The sequence below is a fragment of the Salarias fasciatus genome, assembly GCF_902148845.1.
Source record: "Salarias fasciatus chromosome 7 unlocalized genomic scaffold, fSalaFa1.1 super_scaffold_4, whole genome shotgun sequence".
In the NCBI taxonomy this organism is placed as follows: Eukaryota; Metazoa; Chordata; class Actinopteri; order Blenniiformes; family Blenniidae; genus Salarias; species Salarias fasciatus.
In genome coordinates this window covers 18,974,478-18,998,740 of record NW_021941229.1, presented here as the reverse complement: position 1 = coordinate 18,998,740, position 24,263 = coordinate 18,974,478, and the positions used below count along the sequence as shown (strand labels likewise).

Sequence of the window (24,263 nt, the reverse complement as noted above, 5' to 3'; positions counted from 1 at the left end):
CTTTCAGTTATCTCTCTTTGCAGGGAGAAGTAGTAGTGTTGTTTCCTCTACACCTTCTTCTGCAGCTATGTTTAACCATGCCTCCTATACTGGGGAGTAGGTAGAGTAACCAAGCAGCTTCTTTTTGCATTTTGAAAGGAAACTGGAGTACGCTGAGAAGACCCACGCTCACCATAGAGAACTTACAACCTCAATGCAAAAATGTCTGGCATTGACTCGAGCCCACAGCATTCCCGCAATGAAGTGGGCGATGTAACCACGACACCACTGTTTGTCCAGATCACCCTTTTTGTTTGTCTAGGAATTGTGTTTCAACCAGAAATGTTCCAGAGAGCTAAACTGGACCAAATGCTTGCAAATAATAATGCATGTAATTGTAGTAGGATTACATTTTCAGTGGAGTGCTTTGTGTTTTTACCAGAATATTTTGAACACTGCATTTACTTGTAATTAAGGTAATGCAACATGTAGTTCTACTTCACCCAAAATGTTTGGTGTCCTCTGTCTACATTTTGTTTTTCACTTTGAAAGAATGAATGAAAACATGAGTCATCCTCAACACAAAGAGAAATGACATGTAAATTCCCCACAGAACGGCCCAGACTGGAACCTCAGGCATTCTTCTGAAGCCACATTTATTTACACACGAATGTACTGTAATATTTGCGTTTTCTCTTACCTCTAATTGTAAGACGTGCAATGTAGTGGTTTTGTACTCGAGCAGAGATTTTCAGTTCTGTTTCCACTTTTGAAACAGGAAACAAAAAATGTCTTTAAACATTGCGGTCAAAAAAGACAAAGGAACGATTCCACATGTTTTGAAATATTAGTTGATAAATCTTAGATTCTGTGTGTGTGTGCGCGTGTCATTCCAGTTAGAACGTGTCAGAATGTGACGTCACCTCGGGGGCGGGGCCGCCAGTGTTTTTATGGTTGATTTGCTGAATACCTCACTTCCTGCTCGGCTCCTCCATTACACTGTGGAGGGAAGCTGAGGGCAGAGGAAGGGAGAGGGGCCGACAGACAGTAGAGGGAGGGGACAGAGGAGCGGAAAGACTCCAGAAAGAGAGAGAAAGGGTTGCCGCTGCTGCTGCTGCTGCTGCCTGCCCCTGGAGGAAGTGATTTTAGGAGGGGGCCTCGCGGCGGGAGGAAGCAGGCAGACTCAACGGCGGCTCCATGGCTCAGTCGGCTGCGAACGGCGTGGACCAGGACCTGGCCAGCAAGAGGCTGCACTCCAGGTAGGACCCGGCTTCAGGGAAGGAAGGGAGGGGGTCGGGGGGGGGGGGGGGCTCGGAACCTGTGGCACCGAGGAAGGAGACGCGTCTGGGAGCGGCTGACGGAAGGATAGGGGGGTGGGAGTACTGGCTGCTGCCAGCACAGTGCTGTGTTTACCGAGGAGGAGCTCTCCCTGATTTAAAGCTCCAGCGTGCGGCTGCAGCCGGAGAGCCCTGCGGTGCTTCCAAGCCTCATTCCTGGCCCGGGTCAGCCAGCTGCTGCGGCCGCAGTGTGCAGACTGCGAGGAGCCGCAGTGATGTGGACAGGACCGGGGGGAGAGAGAGGAGGGTGCATAGACCGGGTCGGACACACTGGCTGCACACATGGCTGTCAGAGGATGGAGACATATGGATGGGATGGACGAGCTGCTGCCTGGGAATTTACTCTTAATTGGGGCGGAAGTAACGCATTATAAAAACCCATATCAGTGCGTTTCAGTTGTGTTTTGGTATTCACACTAAATAAGTATTCATATTGAATATACCTTCTTACAAAATGTTACAAATGTGGTCTCACACTGTTGGGATTCACTCTCTCACCTCCTTAAAGTGAGAAGGCCCCTGGTTCAAGCCCAGCCAGGGCCTAGATACTTCTCTGGAGTTTGCATGTTCTCCCTGTATGTGAATGTGAGGAAATTAGATGTCTGTCTCCAGGTGATGGAAGTGCCACAATAGTCCCCTGGTATCCAGCAGCCTGCAACCCAGAGTCGAATAAAGTGGGATGGGACATGATTGGATGGACGGATTAGACGTGCAACTGAGAATACCCACGCTTTAGATTTCACATTTAGAAATGGTGATCTGCAAGTTTGTTCAAGTTTGCCTGGGAAATGTGCTCTGAGAATACATATTTCTGACATACATTGAATTGAACACCTTTTGTTTAAATGGTGGTTAAGAGTAGCTATTACTTTGGAGTTTTTGGGAAGTTCTAAGTACATTTAGATATTTTTCAAAACCAATACTATGACTTCAGTACATATTTTCAGTACTATTTCCACTTCTCATAAGTAAAGTTATGTTGCTCAAAAAAGACATTCAACTGAAACTACAAATGACTTCTCTGAAGCTTCTGTATTCAATGCATTTTATGACATGTAATGCTTTGTCAGGAACGTGCATTTAATTCAAAGTGTCTTTGGGAAGAATCTATGTTCAACATACATTTCTCGGGTCATCAAAATAAATAAGAACCACTCAATAATTCTTACTTTTTTAAAGCAGATGTTGATATAAAGCAGAACTTTTCTCTGAAAGAAAGATGTTTTTGGAATCAAAAATTCAGCTCAAAATGTTTGCATATTAATTCAGTTGTGAACTAAAACTAGATTTTTGGCCATAACATTTTGAAGAGGTTCAAACTGTGGTCAGAAAGAGATTTTCTATATTTAAATATGCAACAATATTCTTTTCACATCTCTGAATTTTGATGAAATTATATGAATGAATGGCATGAGCACGTCTAGAAATGACGGCTGTTCACATCTATGAATGAACTCCCACTTTGTCGACATCATCTGAGGAAGGCAATAACACTGCTCACATTTTTAAATCATGTTGTTTGTGCTATTTGCCGAAAATAACCTGCAGGCTGTTCAATAAGTCCCGAGGCACCATCTTGGCTACCCAGAGCATAAATTGCACTTTGGTATGCGTAAAATTACATACTCGGGTGAAGAGAAACAAAACATCCTCGTACAGGGACTGGAAATGCTACCTAATTAAGGTAATGTGAGTATTTATAAAAACCAACCCTGAAGCACTTGAAATGGGTCCGATTGAGGCAAATTAATAATTCAACTAATTGCTGAGCGTGAATTGGCTTTAAGTACTTCAGCTGTACACAGTTTCCCTCAGGTACCTTACCAAATGGATCAATAAATATCTATCCATCTATCGCCAAAGGAACTGTTTGGTTTCGTCAAATTGAAATCTCCTTTTCAGCAGTCATTGTCACCAAACTGTTTTTTTTTTTTTTTTTTAAACAAGAAATTTTTTACTCTGTAAGAGTAAGTTGTGACATTATACTGCATGGCCATGTGGACTGCTGGGAATGTTGATATCTGTTGAGCCATGAAGTGACATTCATAAACCTGCAAGGTTGTCTTGTCTCTTGGGGAACAGACATGCAAGGGTAAGTGCCTGAGGCATAGTACTTTTCCTATATTGTACAAACAGATCTGACCTTTCTGCGGTGAGGGTAGTGGGTGTGTTCACGTGTTTTTATTGTGCGAAGGGACTTCTGCAAAATCCTCCTGTGGCCAAATTTACAACTGTCAAGTTGTAGAAAGAAGCAATTTCATGGCAAGCTGAAGCTTTCTCTGTGCTTCATGTGAGCTAAATTTGAAAGCGTTCTCTGTATGAAAACCTGAGCTTACATTTCTTCTATTAGTTTTTGTTGCGACACAAGAGATCAAAGCAGTTTCTTCTTTTTTGCTCTTTCACAACAGTATTCCTTATTCCATTTAACAACCAGTGTGACTTTGGTTCAGGCCAGCCGTTCAGAAGGAGATGTTCTTGGAAGGTCACCTCACTAAAAGCTAAAACACTAGGAACTGGCTTGTCCTTGAGTCCCAGTTATGCATTTTGCAGGTATCTTTTGTATTTGAAGGATGAATGAATATGAAAATAATACAGAAACTGTTCATACATTGTGGTGTGTCCATTTTAACAAAGAAGCACTTTCCTAACATAGCAAAGCTTTTAAATTAATCAAACTGTTTTCCGTCATTCTATGCTTCTTTTGTACATGTTGAAGACCACTGTATTTTATACTGCTTCAATAATACTGCTCCAGATGACAGAGATGGAATTATGGAAAGCAAAAATGCAGCTTTATGGGAGAATTAGACAAAAGAAGAAAGCAGACAGCTTCTCTCTGAATGAAAGAGACATGCTCTGCAAAAGGAAAAACATTCCTCGAGAGTTTCTCTCTGGTTTCCCTGACAACTAGCAATGGCACTCTGTAATTATGGCTGCATTACGACTCTGAGCCCCAGGTTTCTTTGCCAAGGCAAGAATCAAAGGGACAGTAATGTAGTGCATGAATATGAAATAAGTGTTCATGAATACAAGCAAGTTCACTGTGATAAAACAATACTCATTTTAATGACAGTTGATCAAAACAGGGAAAAACCAAAAATATTCAGGAAGAAAATGTGCATACCTCTTCCATCTGGTTTATTTTAGGTGAAAGTTCATTTTCGGTTTGTGTTTCATTACTCATCACAGTCTGTATAGCAGACATGAGCAACTGGAAATCTGTGGATCACATGTGGCCTCCATCCAGAAGCAAGCCAGTTTCCAAAACAGATTACTTTATTGGTTTTACAGGTGGTAGGATGAGGAAGGTCACTTCGACCACATTTTAACCTGATATACTCGGTGTTAAATTATACGTTTCCACAATCCAGCCATGCCGTGCATCATGTTGCTGGTCGCTGTTTGGGTCGCTGGTTGAGATCTTGAAATGTATGTGGCTCTCAGAACTTGACCCTTTTTGCTTGATTTTATTTGAGCTTTGTATCAAATTCTTTTTTTTTTATTACATGATAATGCATCATTAACAAGGCTGTGTTCATTTTCAAATGATAATTGATTAAAACAAACCTTTTTACGACAGGATTTATTGCATTTGTTTGATTGTATTTAGTAAAGACACAGAAGGAAAAAAAATAAACACAATTATTGATAAATCTCTCAGCAAAGTCCATCACTGTAGAAGTTACAAAAGTTGTACATTATATAACTTACCAGATATTTAAAATTCTGAAGCACATGTATCCCGACAGCTGTCAACTATATCTTATGCTTGATCTTCCTGATGTTGAGATTTTATCTTTTGAGGTCATAAAACAACATATCTTTGTCCTACAGCTGTTAGATTTAGATTGATTTTGTATAGTTTAAGTGACTTGTGCTAACTTTAAACCTTATTTAGATATATTGTGAGAATTTGGTGGTATATTGTGGCAGTCTGTGCAACGAAGCCAATTCGACATGGCAAAAGTTGTGTCTTGTTAAATGGGTGGTAAGCAGCCAGCAGTATTTTTTTTTTAAAGGATACTTTAATGAGTAGTTTATTGTGAGTTTGTAAAACATCATATGTTTTATAGTTCCCAGCATTGTGCCAGATCTTGTATTATGCCTCATTACCCTCAAATGGAACAACTCCAGTATCGGCTGAAATGTGCATTACCAGTAATGGACAAAGTGATACATGACCTTGACCCACTTCAAGCCTGTTAAAGTGCTTCTATTGGGTCGAGGAACTTAAATAGTGCCATGGAAAGTTTTTTTATTGGTCAATCTTCATTGATTTATTTATTTATTGCTACTTTCTGTTTGTGTTTAAGCAAAACTCCTCCCTCAACCAACTCGTTGTTTCAACCCACTCTTTTTATCCCGACTTTCTCCATAATGTTAACATTCCAGAACATGATCTCTGCTGTAATATTAGCAGTGTGAGTCATCGTTGAAGAAAGGTTTGTTGCTCAGAGCATGTTCCCATTCACCTTAGGAGGAGTCAGGACAAAGCTCAGACAAATCAGTTAAATTTACACTTTACCTGAAACCTGTCCGGCATGCTGCATGCAGTCCCTGCTGCAATGTCAACAGCGCTAAGAGATTGTCTCACTTAGATCGCAGCTGGGCTATTATGGGATGAGCGTCTCCCAAACAGACCAATTAGAGGAGTAATCAGAGGAGAGAACTGCCGACTGTTCTGCACAGATCTCTTCTTTCTAAAACCACAAAGACTGTAAGGATGAAAGTCACTTTGTGAAGTCCTGCAGAATGACTCCGACTTTACATGGCATCACTTTAGTGAAGATTTATTTTAGCAGACTGCCTTTCTCAAGGCTACGCCCTTCTCCACAGTCTGCTTTACAGCTCGCTGTTTTACGGTGATGGTTTAGACAGGCCTCATCACCATTTGTGACTAAGCACACTGTTCTTTCCCCTTTGCTGCAGTGATGTCATGCAAAGACGTGAACTAAATTCACTTTTACATCCAGTTTTTTAATAGATAGCTGCGACTGCTGTCTTGCAGTGGGCAGTGCACCTCACTGTGTGGTCCTTGTCCCTTGTTGGACATTTCTTATACCTCTTGGTTGTGTTTCTTTTTTTCCCCTGTAGTGAACTTCTCTTTGATTTCATCAGTTCTTTCTGTGTTACTAAACGTCTGATTCAGTCACTATCATAGCTGAGAAAAAAAAAAAGTTTGCACTGACCTTTACAGATCTGTCCTCTGACTGAGTCACTGAGAAAGTTCAACTATCCGAGAGCCTACTGAATTTTCGGCCATTGTTAAAAATTCTTTTAACGGCAAAAACTTCTCAGTTCACCACATCTCTGCTGACCCTGTACATTTTCGTTTTTGTTCTTTCTACCATTGAAGGGAAGTGTTTGCACAATGAGGAACTGCAGGTGAGCAGTTGCTGACCTGTTTATGGGATTCACCATATCGGCGCTTCAGAGCTTCCACGGCCGGATTCCAGAGCTGGAGAGTGTTTCCCTCCACTATCTCAGATGTAACTGGTGCTATTTTAAGACTGGCAAGATGATGACCTTGCACAATAACTGTTATCCACTGCTGACCACATTCCACTGTGAAGACTTATGATTTCTGTTGTGGGGTGTTTAGAGCAGCTTTACCATGGATGTGTTACTTTGACAATTTTAAGATTGTTTTGTTTGAGGAAGGATCATTTCGTTGTCTTTTTTATTTCATGGAGACAGCTGAATGATTATTTTTATTAAAAATGGCTGTCTCTCTCATACATATATACATTATTCTTACTCCTTAACATAAAATGTCTTTATTTTGAGATTTGAATGCTTGGATAAACAAAAATGACATGCATTCCTCTGACATTTTAGTAAAATTGGTTTCACCCAATAAGATTCCTTTTAATCCTCTTCATTCATCTCCCTCAGTCTTATCCGCCTTGCCCGGTGGCCTAATAATGTTTCTGTGAGTGTCAGCAGATAGTTGGATTAGTCTGGGCCACTCCACTGCATGGCCACTACACCACCTCGAAGGTACAGGATTAGAGATTGTTATCCGTTCTCTCTGTTTCTCATTGGGGCAATGGTCAGTCTCAGTACTGCCCTCACTTTGTCGTCACACTGTCCCCCTGCGAGAACTCCCAAAACATTTACCTCCCCTCTCAGAGTTTAGCTCATCAGTAGAAGAATGTATGTTATCGTAGCTGAAGACAGGTTGGAGAGGCCTGACCCCCTTCCCTGTTGGGGATTCTTTCAGATGATTAACGCAGCAGCAGCAGTGGACTCTGAATTTGTTTGCTTTTGAGCGATTTTCCCTCACCTGTTGGAAGGTGTCCAGGTTAGCTGAAACTCCGAATCTATTGAAATTGCTTAATTCGGTGTAGCTATTTCCCAGATCTTTTGTCAAAACGACTTGTGCCATTCAGCATGTCAGAATAGAATTTTCTGTTGGCTGTTTACATCTGGGACTTATTTTAATTTGCATGTGAGCAGTTTTTATTATATGTAGGCAGCCTTGTTAAACATTACCTTCATGGCAGCTGAGTCTTGCCCTCTGACTGGAGCTGAAAGAGCGGTGTGCAGGCTGGTCCACCATGGACCGCGACCGCAAGCCATGCTAAAGCCTCTGGACGTGGAGCTGCAGGTGTATGTGGAGAAAACGCGAAGCAAGCAGAAACACAGGTACTTTTGAAGCTTTGTAAGGAAGTGACGAATGGAAGGAGGAAAAAACATCAAGCAATCATGACTGTATTTAAAATTGTTTGATAACTGAAATGGAGGTCTTTTGGGAATAAAGCAAGCATAATATTTCAACGATCAATATTTGTTTTGGAAATATGATACCGGCATTTTCAGGTAAATGGGCCTGCGCAGTACAGAAGTCCTCGTGGTACATTTCTATTTCCGATATATCTTCTGAATACAGCTTTTTCTAAGACCGATTATTTTCAAGGATAATCTTACTTAGCTCTACCTTCTTGGTCCTTATCTGGATTTTAGACTTGCAACCAAATTGCCTGAATCTATCGTTTATCCTGGATTAGATAATGAATCTTAGGGGTGTACTTTCTGGATCCGACTCACTCATGAGGCTGGGTTGTGCCTGTGGCATCTCCAGCCTACAGGATAAAAACTATAACTTTAATGAATCCGAATTGAAAATACATTTGTTGCAGTGCTTGGCTCCATCTAGTAAATGTAATTGTTTATTATATGCACTTCGTCTGATGTCTTCAACGTTCAAATTATTCATGTACAGCTTCTGTGTACAGCACCATATAGCAGTCGGAGTGATCACTGTTTGAATATTTAATATTGTTTATTTGGATTTGTGAAATGAAAGAACCAAGTTGTTGACTTTTGAAGAATATTTAAATGGATTCGTCTTATTTTTCATCTCTAACAGAGTACAGTGAATCAGACATCTGGACACAAACTGATAACAAGTGGTGATGTTTTCTTTTAGTTTTTTCAATCTCTTAGGAGTTCAAAGTGGTAGAAAAATATTGTAAGACAAAGAAACATAAAAAAGAATCAGGTTGAGATGTGACAAACATCTGCCTTGACCAGTATGACCAGTACGGCGGAAATGAAACCACTCCCCACAAACTACAAGTTTGCATCTGGTTTTCATGTAACTTTGGAGGGAAATATGTGTCCAATGTGTCAAATCTCCACTGCAGATAAAGTGTGCATCATTGCATGTTCAGTAATCAGACTCTAAAAGCAATGTTGGTATTAGCAGTAAAGAACTGAAAAGTGAAACACCTTTTCAAGGTGCTCATCTCGGAGCTCAAACTCAGTTTCTACGGCAACGGTCCGCAGATATGGCTACAAACCTTGTTGTCATGGTGATATTGCCAATTTGTTCCTCACGGTGAGAAGATGTTGCACTGCCGCTGTAGCCGTATCCATATTACTGTACAGCATTTCCTCTGATGGTGAGGGTAATTCCTTTATGTGCGCTGCTGCTTTCGGACTTTTCTTTGCCTCTCTGCATGAATCTCATGTGTGCGCCCTTCAGGATGGAGGCCTCTTGCTTGGAACTGGCGTTGGAAGGCGAGCGGCTCTGCAAGGCTGGGGATTTCAAAGGGGGAACAGCGTTTTTCGAAGCAGCCGTGCAAGTCGGCACAGAAGACTTGAAGACCCTCAGTGCCATCTACAGCCAGCTGGGCAACGCTTACTTCTACCTCAAGGAGTATGGCAAAGCTCTGGAATACCACAAGCATGACCTTACCTTGGCCAGGTGAGCGCACCGCTGCCGCTTCTGTGATAAAGAGACACCAGAAAAACCTGGTAACTTTACTGCACACATCATTAGTCAGAGTTTTGATTGTTTGAAAGAACAATGTCTTTGTTAGTATTGTCAATAGGTTGAGAGTTATGGCATTAAAATGCATATATATTCCTACTCATGATCATTTAGATGTGTACTTTTTGTTTCCACTTGCTCTCAGGTCTTTTTGCCACAGTGTGCACATAAAACTTTTCACAGGAATTTGTCCCGTTTTCTACAAATGAAAACATGCAAATTCTATTGTGCCCATCTGTGAAGTCTGCTCGAGAACAATGCCATCTAACCGAGGGTGCTTTTGTAGAGGAGTATTAATTATTCATACCAACACAGTCAGCTTATTTCTCATTGTCACAGTTCTACTCAGCTGGCGATCTGGTTTCCAGCATGTAGGAGTGAGATGAATTCGCTCTTTGATGTACAGACTGAAGTTCAGGCTGACATTTCCAGTGGATTTTATTCTCTCTTGTTGGCACATAAAGGGGTTTGTCAGTGCATTTGATTTGTTGAGTTAGTCAATTAAAAAAACCCTTACGTCGCTCTACAAAGAAAAAGTGAGTGGACATTTCTACAGTAACAGTAACAGTCCCTACCAGCTGGATATTTAGCTGTGAGTAATCTGGTCTCCTGCGGTGAGAGCAGCTGGCACTTCAGCAGGGGAGTGATTAAAGACCCTGGGGAGATTTACCTTGTTACATTACAGCCTCCCCAGGGCCACTGGGGCCTTCCTCCGAGGCAGCAAGCAACAACTGTAAAATAAAACTGCAGCATGCTTCCAATTAAACTTTGCTACAGTACCGTCAGCTTTACTGTCAGGATAGTTTTTTTTTTTTTTTCAGAACTGAATTCTTCTCCTAATTAAAACTAAAAATGGACTTATTTGTTTTCTCAGAACAATAGGAGACAGAATCGGAGAAGGAAAAGCCAGCGGTAACCTTGGTAACACGTTAAAAGTACTGGGACGCTTTGATGAAGCAGTCGTCTGCTGCCAGAGACATCTGGATATTTCTCAAGAGCAGGGAGACAAGGTAATGTTTTGGAGTAGTAACAAAACTATGCATAGCCAAGCTCATTTACAAGAAACACATAAAACATCCTGAAGGAAACCAAATTCATGTATGTGTTTTGTTTTTAACCTCTCTCAACTGTGATACTGCAGGTTGGAGAAGCCAGAGCTCTGTATAATATAGGGAACGTGTTTCATGCAAAAGGAAAGCAGCAGTTGTGGGGCTGCACGCAGGAACCAGGGGACCTCCCGCCTGATGTCAGAGACACGCTGCAACGGGCCACTGGATTTTACGAGTATGTGTTGTTGACAGTGTGTGTGGAACACGTGCAATGATTGATTGATCTGCTTTTGCTTTTTCTGATGACATTCTGAAAGCCATCCTAAAAAGATTTTTACTCATTTCTCTGAATAGATTTCATTCAATTTATTCCCAATTTTAAATTTCCTATCACAGCCACTGTGCGGTCAGTGCGTTTGATGAAAACCAACAGCTTTAATTTCAGATCGAGCCCTCTCACACAGGATATCGTTTGTTTGAATTTTCCTCCCAGTCCCAAATGATTAGAAACAAACCTCTCTGCAAACTGACGCTCTCCTTACTGCTGGGGTGAAGCAGTCACTAATGATAGTTGCAGCTTCATTTTACATGATTGCTGAAGATTTCAATTTATTTTCATCATGCTACAGAGTAATAATTCCCTGTCTCACTGCATTTTCTCAGCCTTCGTTCAAATCCAGTTTTCTTTGAAAGACATTTGAGCGAACGAGCTGAAGCAGCTGCTCTCGTTTTCACCAGATTCTTTGCAACAGCTGCTTTTGTGCAGAAAGTATTCATTCCTAACACAACAACTAGGGCAAAGGGTATCTTCAGATTTCTTCCTGAATTATAGATTGAATTGATTAGAATTCAAGCCTAAATGACATTTGAAAGGCAACAGAATTCTGTTAGTATCAGTTTGAAGTACTGCAGCAAACGGGAGGGCTCAGTATTCGCTCATGTTTCGTTTCATATGTGTGATAACAGCTCAGTTCAGTGTCTTCAGTGTCCATTTTATGCAGATGGTTCATTTTGTATCGACTGTATATGTGAACAGTAATGATTTGTTAATCTTGAACATGTATGCACTGCTGATAAACTAAGATATTTTTCTCTACAGGATGAACTTGTGTTTGGTCAAAGAGCTTGGTGACAGAGCCGCACAGGGGAGGGCCTATGGTAACCTGGGCAATACCCACTACCTGCTGGGTAACTTTGTGGAAGCGATCAAGTTTCACCGCCAAGTGAGTAAAACAGCATGTGTTCACCCTGCTGTGGTGGAAAAACACCACTTGTCTGCCAGTCAGTCACTTTACAGACGTTTCTGGACTTTTTGTATGTTATATTATCTGTACCAGGATTCACTCATAAAGGGAACTTTTAGTTTTTCTCAATCAACATTTATGTTTACAATAAATCTAAACCAGGAGTCTTCAACCGACACAAACCAGCGAAAAAGCGAAGAAAAAAAAAGGCAAATATTCTCCCATATCAAAGTTGTTGTTAATCAAAATTGAGAATAGTATCTGTACATTAAATTAAATTGTTTAATTTACTAAATTATTCACTTGTAGAGAAAAGCACCAGGGCCATTGAGTGGTTGAATATAACTATTCCTCTACTTGTGATTTTGTTGAAGCTTCAAAGCGCCTAGATAGAGAGGCTGAAGATTGTAAAGATTACATTGCAGGTTGCAAACCCGTCACTGGATGTTTATTTCCTGGTTTGACTTCTCCAAACCTTTTGACAGTCATACTGAAAGACAGTTTTGGTGGCTTATGTGCCTGCTGCGTGACCATATTGTGCTCTCTGAAGCGAATGGCAGAGCATGGGAAAACATCACAGCTGGGTTAGCATGTATTATATGTAGCCCACAAACAAACGAGTGGTTACCACAACATTTGGTTTACTGATCAAACACGTCATCATGGCTTCAGCCTTCAGCTGCTGTGATCAGTGAAGAAGCAGCTGCTTTCATGCATTCAGTCCTTGAGAAGATCTCACATGGTTTTGCCTGGCATCGATGTCTGCCAGATGGAAATTCTGCATGCAAAACAAGAAAACTTGACACTGCAGTCTGGAAGGAGAGCACTCCGGCTTTTGTCTGTTCATTACGTTTTGCATGGTTGGAGTTCAATTCAATACAAGCAGCAGATTAAAAAATGACTGCATGGTGCAAAATACACAATCCCATTTATTTGAAAAAGTAGGAAATTGGTTTTCTTGGCGAATTACTGGAAAGTATGGCCTGAGACTCTCCTTCTTCGTGTTTCCTGTCACTTTCCATTGTAAATCCCTTGTTTCTTCTTGTGAGCGGTCTTTTCCATGACTAATCTGTCGAGGTGCCCCAGAGGGGAGCGCGCAGGTTATGATAGGAATGAGAGGATCTGATTGGATGCAGCAGCGCCTGCAGTCATGAAGTGATTATGCCCAGCCGAGTTTGAATTTGTGAGATTGCTGTTGTTCATGTACAGCAAAAAAAAATAACACCAGATTGTTATTATCTGCTGTAATCAGGAAGTGTGATGAGAATAAAGTCCCTGACCTGATTTGACCTTGGTGTTCTGTCAATTACAGCGATTATCCATTGCCAAAGAATTTGGGGACAAAGCAGCTGAACGGCGAGCCTACAGTAATCTCGGCAATGCCCACATATTTCTGGGGCAGTTCAACAAGGCCACGGAGAACTACAGGTCAGCAAAGAGCTCAGCCTGCCATCTAGTGGCAGAAGGATGAATTCCACCAATTCTGGTTAAACCTTTGAGAACTGCAAAATTAAATCTCGTCATTAGAAATTCACGTGCACACGCACAGCCGTTTTTCCAAAATAACTTCTACTTGCATTGTCTGGAAGTTTCTCAACATTACTGTGTCCTTTTGATCATGCGCTTTGCAAAAGTGTGTCCTGCTGGTGAATCATGTCTGATGAGACTGCTTTGCTGCTAAAATCCCAAAGTCCCTCATAATGAGTATTATATGGAATCGCTTCCTGTAGGAAAACTCTGCAGCTCTCCAGGCAGCTGCGGGACCAGGTGATGGAGGCTCAGGCCTGCTACAGCCTTGGAAACACCTACACTCTTTTGCAACAGTACGAGCGTGCCATAGACTACCACCTGAAACACCTCTACATCGCCCAGGAGCTCACGGACAGGTACGCTCCAGACAGCCTCCAGAACGCGACATGCACGAGTACAGGAGCAGGTTTTAATGTGCGTCTGCGTTTCTCTCAACAGGGTGGGTGAAGGTCGAGCCTGCTGGAGTTTGGGAAATGCGTATGTGTCTTTAGGGAACAATAAACAAGCCCTCCACTATGCCCGAAAACACCTCGATATCTCCAAAGAAGTGAGACGGTTTTCAAAAAGCTAATAAATGAAAAGTGTTGTTGAAGTTACTTTAATTTGACTTTGTTTTGTCCTCAGATTGGAGACAGAAATGGGGAACTGACAGCCAGAATGAATGTGGAGCAGCTGATGGAGGCGCTGGGAGTTAATGAAAGTGACCTTTCACCCTCCAGTTCGGAGTTTGAAATGCAAGGTGAGGTTTTTCTACCTTTTTACTCTGGCTTTGTCATATAATAATGTTTCTAGACATCTAAAAACATTCATACATACCCAATTTTTTCAACATGTCACACAGTTTGTTAGCTTGGCGATGTGTGCACTTGTTCATTTTAACTCTGAATGTGTTTGAGAAATGCTAACAGCCCAGCCTACTCTGATTAGTGTTATGGATGAAAAAATTAAGAATAGATCGACTAAGTTCCTTGAATTTGCTCCAGGCTGTGGCCTGAGTCTATAAAAGTTAAAGTCTGGAAATCTACATTCACAGCAATGAAATTGTTGAATTCTGACTAAAGCAACTTGACATCCAGTGCGCTCCCTGATGATTAAAGATCCATAAATACAACTCCAAAGTTTAAGTGCTAAAATGCAAAATACTTCCTGCAAAAGCCATCTTGACTGATCTCATATTTTCTCAAGAAAAAGTGCAATCTGAAATGTTCTTTTCTCTTTCACTGGTGTGACCAAAATTATTTGACTTCTCAAAAGTAAAAAAGGCTTTTATGCAGTTCTTAACAGGTATATGTTTATAAACTTACCCATATATAGTATAGGTTTGGTGCTGAAGCTGTTTGGATGTTGCTGGTCCGTTGACTGAATTGTTTCCATCCTCGGTTGAGTTATGGGCCTCGGTGTTCCAGTGACATTTACTTTCACTGAAGCAGTGCGGCGCCCAGTGGACCGATTAGGAACAGCAGTGACTTTTATTGCAAAGAGTTGAAGTCAGGGTCAACGTCTTCTTACTCGCAGGCTGGATTCAGACTTCTTGCCGGCCCCGGTGTCTCTGTTTCCCATCCATAACTTTTAGATAAAACGCATTTAGTGCTGATACAAGAGATGCAGGAGCCAAAATGTCCATGTTTATCAGCTGATCAAAAGTTCAATGACTTCAGGTTTATGCTGAAGGATTTCTGGGTCTGGATTTATGTTTGCAAACTGAATGCAAACATTGCTGTTTTGGTAAAATAAACAAACACAACCGGATTTGTTCCTCATCGCGTAAATATGTTGGTCAGGTTCTTCAATCATTGAATATGAAGAGTCCAGGTTTGTGTGTTTACATATATGTATTTTTGACTGTGTCTGAGTTTGCATTTGAAGGAGGGATCTGTGTGTTTGTCGTCTTCAAACTGTGGTTGGTGAGAAAAGTCTTGGAGCTGTACTTGCCTTCCCAAATGGTATCGAACAGTAATGATGGCAGAACTTAAAGATATTCAAGTCGGGGTTTTGTGAATAAGCGGTCATGGATCACTTTAAACTTTCTGTCAAATAGCTTTTTGCATTTGTGTCTGACAAAAATATCACGTGTTGGCTTGAGCAAGCTGACTAGAATACTGTATGTGTACACATTGTAGGCTTATTAAATGTAAAACTAACTTAAGGTGAGACGGTGTCTGTGTTATGTCTGTACTTAGGCTAAATGGAGGGAAAGCAAGTGGACTGGATGTATTTCGAGGGGAGGGATCAGGATTGTGTTGTTTTACCCCCAGTCACCAGAGGATGAGTTGTTCTTGTAAAGCTGTGTTTGTTTTCAGCAATATCCTCTAATAATAGAAGTGATTGTTTTAATAGATACCAATCAAATGTTCCACGCAGTCGCATATTCAGACGGCAGCGTTGTATAATGAAACGTAGAGCAGCCGTAATATCTGCGCCGTCTGCCAGGTCTTTGTGTCATGTTTGCCTTGGTGAAGCCCTCCTCTGGGCCGAAATTCACACCCATGTCCTACATTTCCCTCTTTGGAGCAGCGCTGGCAAACAGACTCTTATTCAGTTTGTTTGCCTGGTTGTCTGCCTCAACCTCATATCCACATCTAACATCATGGGACCAATACGGACCTTATAGCTACTGTGGGGGGGGGGCTAAAAAAAAAAAAAAGAAGGAAAACAAAGATTATATTGCACACTTCGTTTGACTCATAAAATGACTGTTTGAGAAGCTCTAAAGCAGTGTAATATATAGTTTTCTTGAGTGCCATGTTATGTTTATATACCTTTTTCCCCTTTATTTTGTAGGAGCAAGACCCAAGTTCACCAAGAGAAACAGCATGGACAGCGTAGAACTGTGGAAGTACTCTTCAGATAAGGTGATTTCACTTCAACTGCAAATCATCACATAAGTGAAAGTTGAACAGTCAGTGAAAACATTTTCTCCCCATAAACTGAGAGCATCAAGCCATCTCAAACCTTATGCTCTCGTACCGCAGAACGGTCAAAACCAGGACTTGGAAAGTATACCCAGGAGATCCAAGAGTCACATGTCGCAGCCGGGGAAGAGGAAAGGTTATCCTGATAGCCAGTCGTCAGACGAGCGGCCGTGGTTGGACTCTCCTGTAGATACCGACGATATCACTGTGCAAGTCCCGCCTCCAGTGCCAGTAAGTAGCTGCAGCGTTCCTCAACTCTATACCCCACAAACTTCTTCTTATCCTTTGTATGTCTTCTATTTGCAGTAAATCACTCACTGGCAGGAGTGTTTTACTTACAGCTATTTTGATGGTTAAAAAAAAGGTAAACACAGTAACGTCTGGCATCATTTAAAGAGAAGAAAAGAGAAATTGAAGCGATAAGTGGATGAAACTTTCTATCGGTCTGCAGTAAGGTTTATGAGATATGATCCAAGATGCCATCTGGAGTATAAAAACATCTCCTCATTAGTGCTAACAGTGAGCTCCACATTCCTAATGGATATATTGTCTCACAGCTGTTGTGTCCCTCAACTCCTGCGTCCCCGCTGCAGTTAATCACGCCTTGTGTCGACGACAGTGCTAATTGTGGTAATCACTGGGCTGACATCCTCAGAAGGAGAGGAAATTACTGGGCTGCCTGATAATAGTTCATTATGAGTGAGTGGAAATAGCACCCAGAAGAAAATGCCACCGATTTCTGTTGACACTGAAGCGTCCTGTAATGCGACGGGCTTTTCACAGCCAGAATCACATGATCTTTAGCTGGTGATGAAGTTAGCCTGGCTGACATGGAACTGTCGAATTTTTGACTAAGTTTTAGTTCCTCTTGACGTGTTGGTTCAGAGTCGGCTGGTAGTTTCTCAACATTGAAAACTTTTTGATGAACCTCCAAATTTGGACCTTTTTAGTATAATTGTGTAAACACTCTATCACGTAATGAGTAAACTGTATAGAATGATGAATAATGTACAGTTAATTTAAGATATAAACTAAATGACATTTAGCTCATATCTTAAATTCATTCATAACAAAAAAGGAAATATTTTAAATTGTTAAAAAAATTGACATTGAGCCTTTTTAATTTTAGAAATACGTAATAAAACAAGTAACTGATTTGCAATGCAGCTTTAGTTTTGAATCATAATAAACACTCATGACTCATCGCCCGCCAGCTGATTGAACTATTTCTATTTCTCTTCTTTGCTGCTTCACCAATGGTAACAGTGTGCTGCTCCGATGGCGAAGGTTTTCAGTGAACCATGCACCGGTCATACAGCACATGAGGACCATGTGCTCAGCTGAATGAGTTTTTTTTTTTTTTTTTTTCCCCTGGTTGAGAAGTCGGCATCCTCACAAACATCCAGCTTTGTTCTGGAAAGAGAGAAAGCCACAAAAATGAAGTCCGTCCGTTCAAGCATTCGCTGTCTCTCTCTGCTCCACACACACACCCAGCTGAGTGTCTGTACTTATCTCACCCTGTTCCCCCCTATTCTTCCTCGCTGACCATCATCGTGTATCCCTCCCGCTCTTGTTCTGCGCCTTTGGCCTACTTGATTAATTAGACAACAAAGAGCGGGAAGTGACGAGTTGCGCACGGAGATCGCGGGGCCAGGGACACGGCACAGAAACTGCTGTAAGTCAAAGTTGATTACTGTGCCAGTGGCAAGTAAATAACAGTCAATTGAAAGACTTTTCAAAGTGGGGGGGAAGGAAAAAAACGTGTGATTGTGAATGGCTTTTACTGAGGCCTGCCATGAGATTCGAAACACTAAGTGTTGACATTGGAGGCTCCTGTTGTGCGAGGGCAGCTGATCTCCGCTGGCAGTGGAGCGATAGCATGCAATTTACTCATAACTGTTCCCCTGCACTCATCTTCCGACCAACCCCCCCTCCCCTCCCCCCCCCCCCCCCCCCCCCCTTTGTCCACCCAGCTCTCGCTCCTAGCTGATAATGTGACCTTGATCACAAAACCGCTACCCTCCCCACAGGGTCAAACCCCCAGCTTCCCATAATGAGTTGTTTTCCCACAGTGGGTGAACGGGACAAAAATGGCCTGTCGGAGAACTGCAGAGAGAGAGAGCGAGAGAGAGAGAGGGAGAGAGAGGGAGGAGGCAGTGGATGGTGGAGATTAAAAGAAGGCTGGAATAGAGGGATATTGGAGGGAGGTAGTCATGTACAGCAGGAAAGCAGAGAGAGGGATGTGAAAGTAGGGAGAAGGAGGTGTGAGCCAGGCGTGTGGACAGAGAGAGAGAGAGAGAGAGAGAGAGAGCAGGGTGGATAAAGGACAAATGACGTTCTTCTGGTAAGAAGGTTCACTTCTGTCTCACAGCTTTCCTAACATTGATTGAAGGATTGGCAGTTATTAGCTCTTCATTGACATTTTCTAAACTTCACTGAGAGTTGGCCACAGTTTGTGTCTTAATGCATGCGTCGATATTTTTCTCAATTTTGACAAATCCTGCTGGTTATAAGAGGGGGGAAAAAAATTAAAGTAATCGTAATACTTTATGACTCTTGGTTCAGTTGATTGCCTGGTTGAAGAAGTTTTTCACAATAGCGCTGCCAGATATTTCGAGTCTGCTGACCTACTTCACATCTTGCTGTAAGGCAAAGTTATTTTAGCCGTGTCCACTAGTTGGTGTGAAAAGCTTTTCTGGCCTGGTAGTAAGCTGGGATTTGCTAATAAAACGTATTTAAAAAGTGCTTTTGTATCTATTGGTAGCTTTGGGAAGAGCGGTCAGATAGTTTTGTTAAAGAGGATCTAATCAGTTTGTGTTTTCCGTTGTTGTTGCTTCATTTGACCTTGTCTTCCATTAACCTGCCCCGGGACTTTTTGTGGCGGTTTGGGCATCACAAATCGAGTGTATAATGCAGTGACGTCGTTGAATCAAGCTTAAAAGGGTGTTAAATGGTATGTTGGGTAACAAAAGTTCAGCTGAAATCAAAGACTCACACTGAAACGACCTCTTGTTTACTTTTTGATAATAGATCATTTTGAAAGCAACTTTTAGGGTGTTTTTGTGCTTTTGAGTGATTTTAAAAGTAAAGCTTTTAAATGCAGAAATACATTAAAAGTATGAAGAGTTATGCTTTTTCTTGGAGTTGCATCCTGATTATTCTGGTCCTGAGGGTTAAACGAAGGAGTTTACATAATTCTTGTGGTTGAATTCTTTGAATAAAAGTCTCTGTGACGGTTCGTGTTGCAGTTTTGAGCCCAATCCTGCAGTCACTTGGAAAGGTTATATAGATTTCTTTGTAGACCTTTTAGAAAGACACCTCAGGCCATTTCAGAGTGGATCTGTTTGTTTTGTAGGACGGAGTACAATTTGACCGATCACGGTCATGTAGGTGGGAGGCTTTCATGATAACAGAACTTTCAACTTTGATACCATTGGAGTGTGAAAAAAACATGATGGCACAAACAACAAGCAACAAGCTTATTATTGAGATGGGTTTTGTTCTTGCATCTCTTATAAAAGCACAATTTGCTTTAGCAAATAATTTCCTTTTTCCAAATAGTGAACCTGATTGATACAGTATACTAAGTCATATTATGTGTGTATTTTTCTGTATCAACTGCATTTTATTGCAGGACAATGACATTAAATAACTTAAAGATCCATTTAAAGATAAACTTTGCACTACTTCAATCAGTTTTGTATCATTGATGGTGTGATTGGCAGGTAGTGGTGTACCTATATACTGAATTTCGGTCTTGAAATTCAAGGTTAAAATGTTGGAATTGACACATTTTATTGATCGTATGACATATGCCAACAGAGGTCTTATTAGCCAACAAATAGATCATGTATTTATCGTGCTCGATAACCTGCAGGATTTGGTTCTCTGGTTTCTTGGTGACTCTAAAATTACCTGTAGGTGTCATTCTGCTGGTGCGTGTGATGGTCTGCCACTCTGTTTGCCCTGTGATGGACTCTTTGCACCCTGCCTTTGCCGTTATCGTCTCCAGTTGGACAAAAACCGGTTGACAAAATGGATGAATGGATTTGTTTGAGGATGTTTTAAAAAGGTATTTGTAGTTTGATATCTTGTTTAATTACAAAAGTATTTCAAGGGTACCATAAATTCATGTTAAAATCAATAATATTGAATATTGAAAGTGGTTATTAAAACAATACAATATTTATTCCTACTGTCTTGCAGTGTGATTTTAAAAAAAAAGTAGATAAAAATAGCTCAATAATGAATTGTGACTTGTTTTTTTGGGTTCTGTGGTTAATGGTTTTTCCCTATTTTTTAATTTGGGGAGTAGGAGGTGTTTCCTAAGGCAGCTCAAATGTGACAAGTTTAGGCAATCAAACGTAATATGTTTGCTTTAAATTCTTAGAACAAAATCAGGCACAACTCGTGCTTATTAGAATTTTTTTGTTTCGTGTTTTCTGTCGTTATCATTGCTAATTGTTGTAGAGAAATGGTGAATTTATAAAATCTCGTAAAGTTTTGAAAATTCTACAAAAAAGGTGTTTTTTTGTTTGTTTTTTGTTTTTTGCACATAACTTTTCAGTTTTTTGTTGTTGTCTGAAGGGCATGGTGGCTTGGGAGCACTTCTGATTTTATGCAGATACTTTCTGGCTCCGGCTCCTAATTTTATTAGTTTGACTGGATGGGGATGATTAATTTTCCAGCTGCTGTCTCGGAGATGACCTTACCTTTTCAGTGTCACATTGCATCCATGGAGCATGAGTATCTCATTAACTCTGGACAAATATAATAAATTCTGTATCTGCCCTGCTCACTCAGTGTGTTTGCAGTCATAAGATCCTTTGTACATAAATTATCCACTTCAGCTGAGAAGCTTCAGACATAATGAGACAATGACTGTGGATCGGAAAGCATCATCAGAGCACCTGTAAATGTTTTATTTTTAAATAAAAAAATGGAAGGTCGGACCGTAAGAGAGGTCCAAAACATTCAGTCAATCCTGAGATCATTTATAGACGGCTGGAGTTCAACAGCTTCAAGGCAATGGCGTTTAAAATTACCTAGAAAGCATTGGGAGCGGGTTTATTCAATGTGGGTCACTTCACCTGCTCTACATTTTGTTTATTTTATGACACGGTCTCACCTTCAGTATCTAGGACAAGGTACTCTCACCAGGAGAGCCATCCCTTGTGAATTAATCAGATTATTATTCTCCTCTACAAGGTGACCAGCTTGAAAATCCTCATTATGTAACTCAGAATGACTTCGGGTTAATTATTTCACCTGCAGTTCTTTTTTTTTTTTCTTCCCTTCTTTGATTGACAAGTCGTTCTGGAAAGTAGATTAAATTCTCTCTCGTGGGATTCAAGTCACTTGGAGTGTGATTTCACAGAAGGACAAAAAGTCTCATGTCTTGGTTACAAAAACAAAAATCTATGAGGGAAGCTGTTTCTATGTGTTTCTCTTTTACCTTCTCTTTTATTTTGTGTTCAAAATAATATAAGATTGAATTCAGACGTGGAGCTCTGATACAGGTGCTGTGGCTGTCGTTGCAGAAGCTGGGCCGTGATCCCTCTGATGAAGACTGCTTCTTCGACCTCCTCAGTAAGTTCCAGAGCAGCCGCATGGATGACCAGCGCTGCCATCTTGATGATCCTCAGAACGGAGACGGCAGGGAAGGTGCTGCGAACTCTCTGAACGAGATGATCGGTTGGTGAACGGCAGTATAGAAGCTCGTGCTGCAAATTGTGGGAAAAAAAACGCCTCTTTGACAAACTCGACGTCTGTTCTGTTCCCAGATCCTGCTATTACCACTTCTCCCCAGACCGAGGAGCTGTTTGATTTGATTGCGAGCTCTCAGAGTCGGCGTCTCGACGACCAGCGCGTTAACGTCGGTAACCTGCCAGGCCTGCGGATTACCCATAACAACCTGGGGCACCTGGTGGGTGAGGGAGACCACCAAGAGCCAAGCGATGACTTCTTTAACATGCTTATCAAGTGCCAGGTAAGACTGCCTTTCTCACCAACGCAGAGACATTTAAGCCCACCGCCAGAGCGGTAAAAATAACCGAGCCCAAGGATGTGAGTGTCATGGCTGCAGTCACACTGTCATTTTCATTAAAGACTAACCGTACGTCTCTGAATTACATTTATCACCTGGTGACTGGATTTATTTTGATACTATTCCTGCATAATTGTCAAAAAATTAGCAACTTCAACTGTCGGTATCTCAGTTTTTCAGTCTTACTGTCTGGTTTTGAGAAACTAATGGAACAGATGAGAGACATGCTGGTGAATCTTGGCTGTAATTGGGACAACCTTGATGATTAATATGGACACAGACCTCGATTACTCTCTTTTCTACAGATCATTAACAGTCTGGCTGCCTTTATAAGATGTGTGTATGCCAAATCCTCTATTTTTGGTCATTTTGCCCTCGAAAAGTAATCTAGTAGTTATTTTAGTGGAATTGATTTTTGCTAGGCTGCGACTTGTACATATCAACCCTATACATTACTTTTTTTTTTTGCCAAATGTTAAGTATAATGGACAGTGCCCTCATTTCTTCATTTCTTCATTCCCAGTCCTCTAGAATCGATGATCAGCGGTGTTCCCCGCCAGAAGCCGGCCCCCACGCTCCCACAGTGCCTGACGAAGACTTCTTCAGCCTGATCCAGAGGGTGCAGGCCAAGCGCATGGACGAGCAGCGCGTCCAGCTGCCCACAGACGACCAGGAAGACCCTCCGTCCCCAGAACCAGAGCCGCCCGGCGGCTTTTCCAGCTAGGACTGCGTCAAAGAAGAGAAAGAAACAAAACAGAAGGAACAACAGAAGGACGAGCCAACATTTAAAAGACAGTACTAAAGGGTGAACTAACAAGATTTTTAACAAGACAAATCCCATGTGCAATAGCTGGTGCCCTGTTAAATGTTGCTCCTTGTAATAAGTTTTAAATGTGTGTAAATATAATGAGGTAAGCAAGCAGATTTTAAGCTCCGTTATGTGAAGATTGAAGAACATGCAAGTTTGTGGTGACAAGTTAAAAACAGAACTTACTTACTCAATCGAATGCCTTAATCAGCGTTTTCTCCCCCCCCCCAGACTTAACGATTGTACTCCCTGGTGTCAAATGTGTGTTTGAAGCACACGACGGGCTGAAAGAGGATGAATGGAGATGCATGTGGAGATCCACAGTGGTGGCTATGGAAGTCACAAACATTCATTTATTGAGAAAAAAAATATAATTCAGAAATGACAAATTTGCACTAAAATTTTGAGGCATAAATGATAAAATGATGGGTTTTAGACGAAAGCCTTTGAATTTGAAGTGTACTTTGGTCAATGTTGCTTTTGTTTTCTTCAATTTTGTGGCTTCCATCGCTCATTTTGGAAAGTGGTGTTATCCGTGCAGTGTTAGATTCGGTCCTCCAGTGTTGAACAACCTGCTTTGGTCTTAGTAAACATTTCACAAATTGATAACCACACTCCGTTTTCGTCCACTTTGTGACAAAATAAACTGATTCCTTTCAACCGAGAGACTAACCGAACTCCGAGTTTCCACATAAAAGAGATTTCTGTGTGTTTGTGCATTTCTGAAAAGCGTCTCTCTCTCTCACACAGTATGCAGGGACCACGGTTACCACGGTTACTGAGCAAACAGCCGCTTACGCTTTAGAGTCCAAACTAGACTTGTGTGATCAATAAAAAAAAAAAACAAAAAAAAACTGGTTAATGTTTCTGCTTGGCTGTTTAAGTGACGCTACCTGCTGCCCATAATGTCCTCAACATCTGATAACAGAATCCTGCATATTTCCATGCTGTTCAGTTTTTTTTTTTTTTTTTTTTAATTATTGGTTTGATGGAGAAATCAGCATCTCAAGCAGTATTGAACAGATGACTCTTGGTCATGTTGCTGCTGCCTCTCTGTGGTCAAAACCATGTATTACCCCT

General features: G+C 41.3%; 1 protein-coding gene across 1 annotated transcript; it reads left to right on the top strand.

Moving 5' to 3' along the window:
- The first annotated feature begins 983 nt into the window (after positions 1–983).
- On the top strand, positions 984–24,058 carry gpsm1b (G protein signaling modulator 1b). The gene is made up of 14 exons (XM_030084573.1): positions 984–1,238; positions 9,307–9,528; positions 10,469–10,604; positions 10,736–10,878; positions 11,743–11,866; positions 13,200–13,315; positions 13,618–13,773; positions 13,856–13,964; positions 14,042–14,156; positions 16,199–16,269; positions 16,390–16,560; positions 21,870–22,023; positions 22,113–22,318; positions 22,899–24,058. Exons 1-14 carry the CDS (start codon positions 1,177–1,179, stop codon positions 23,097–23,099), a joined length of 1,986 nt encoding a protein of 661 aa, XP_029940433.1. The 5' UTR covers positions 984–1,176; the 3' UTR covers positions 23,100–24,058.
- Positions 24,059–24,263: the final 205 nt, after the last annotated feature.

What these genes read in the sequence shown, in the direction of transcription:
- gpsm1b (XM_030084573.1), top strand. Translation starts at nt 1,177, where the DNA reads ATGGCTCAGTCGGCTGCGAACGGCGTGGACCAGGACCTGGCCAGCAAG. An exon ending in CATGACCTTACCTTGGCCAG is followed by an intron (nt 9,529 to 10,468) that starts GTGAGCGCACCG and finishes TTGTTTTCTCAG; the next exon opens with AACAATAGGAGACAGAATCG. An exon ending in GGAAGTACTCTTCAGATAAG is followed by an intron (nt 16,270 to 16,389) that starts GTGATTTCACTT and finishes CTCGTACCGCAG; the next exon opens with AACGGTCAAAACCAGGACTT.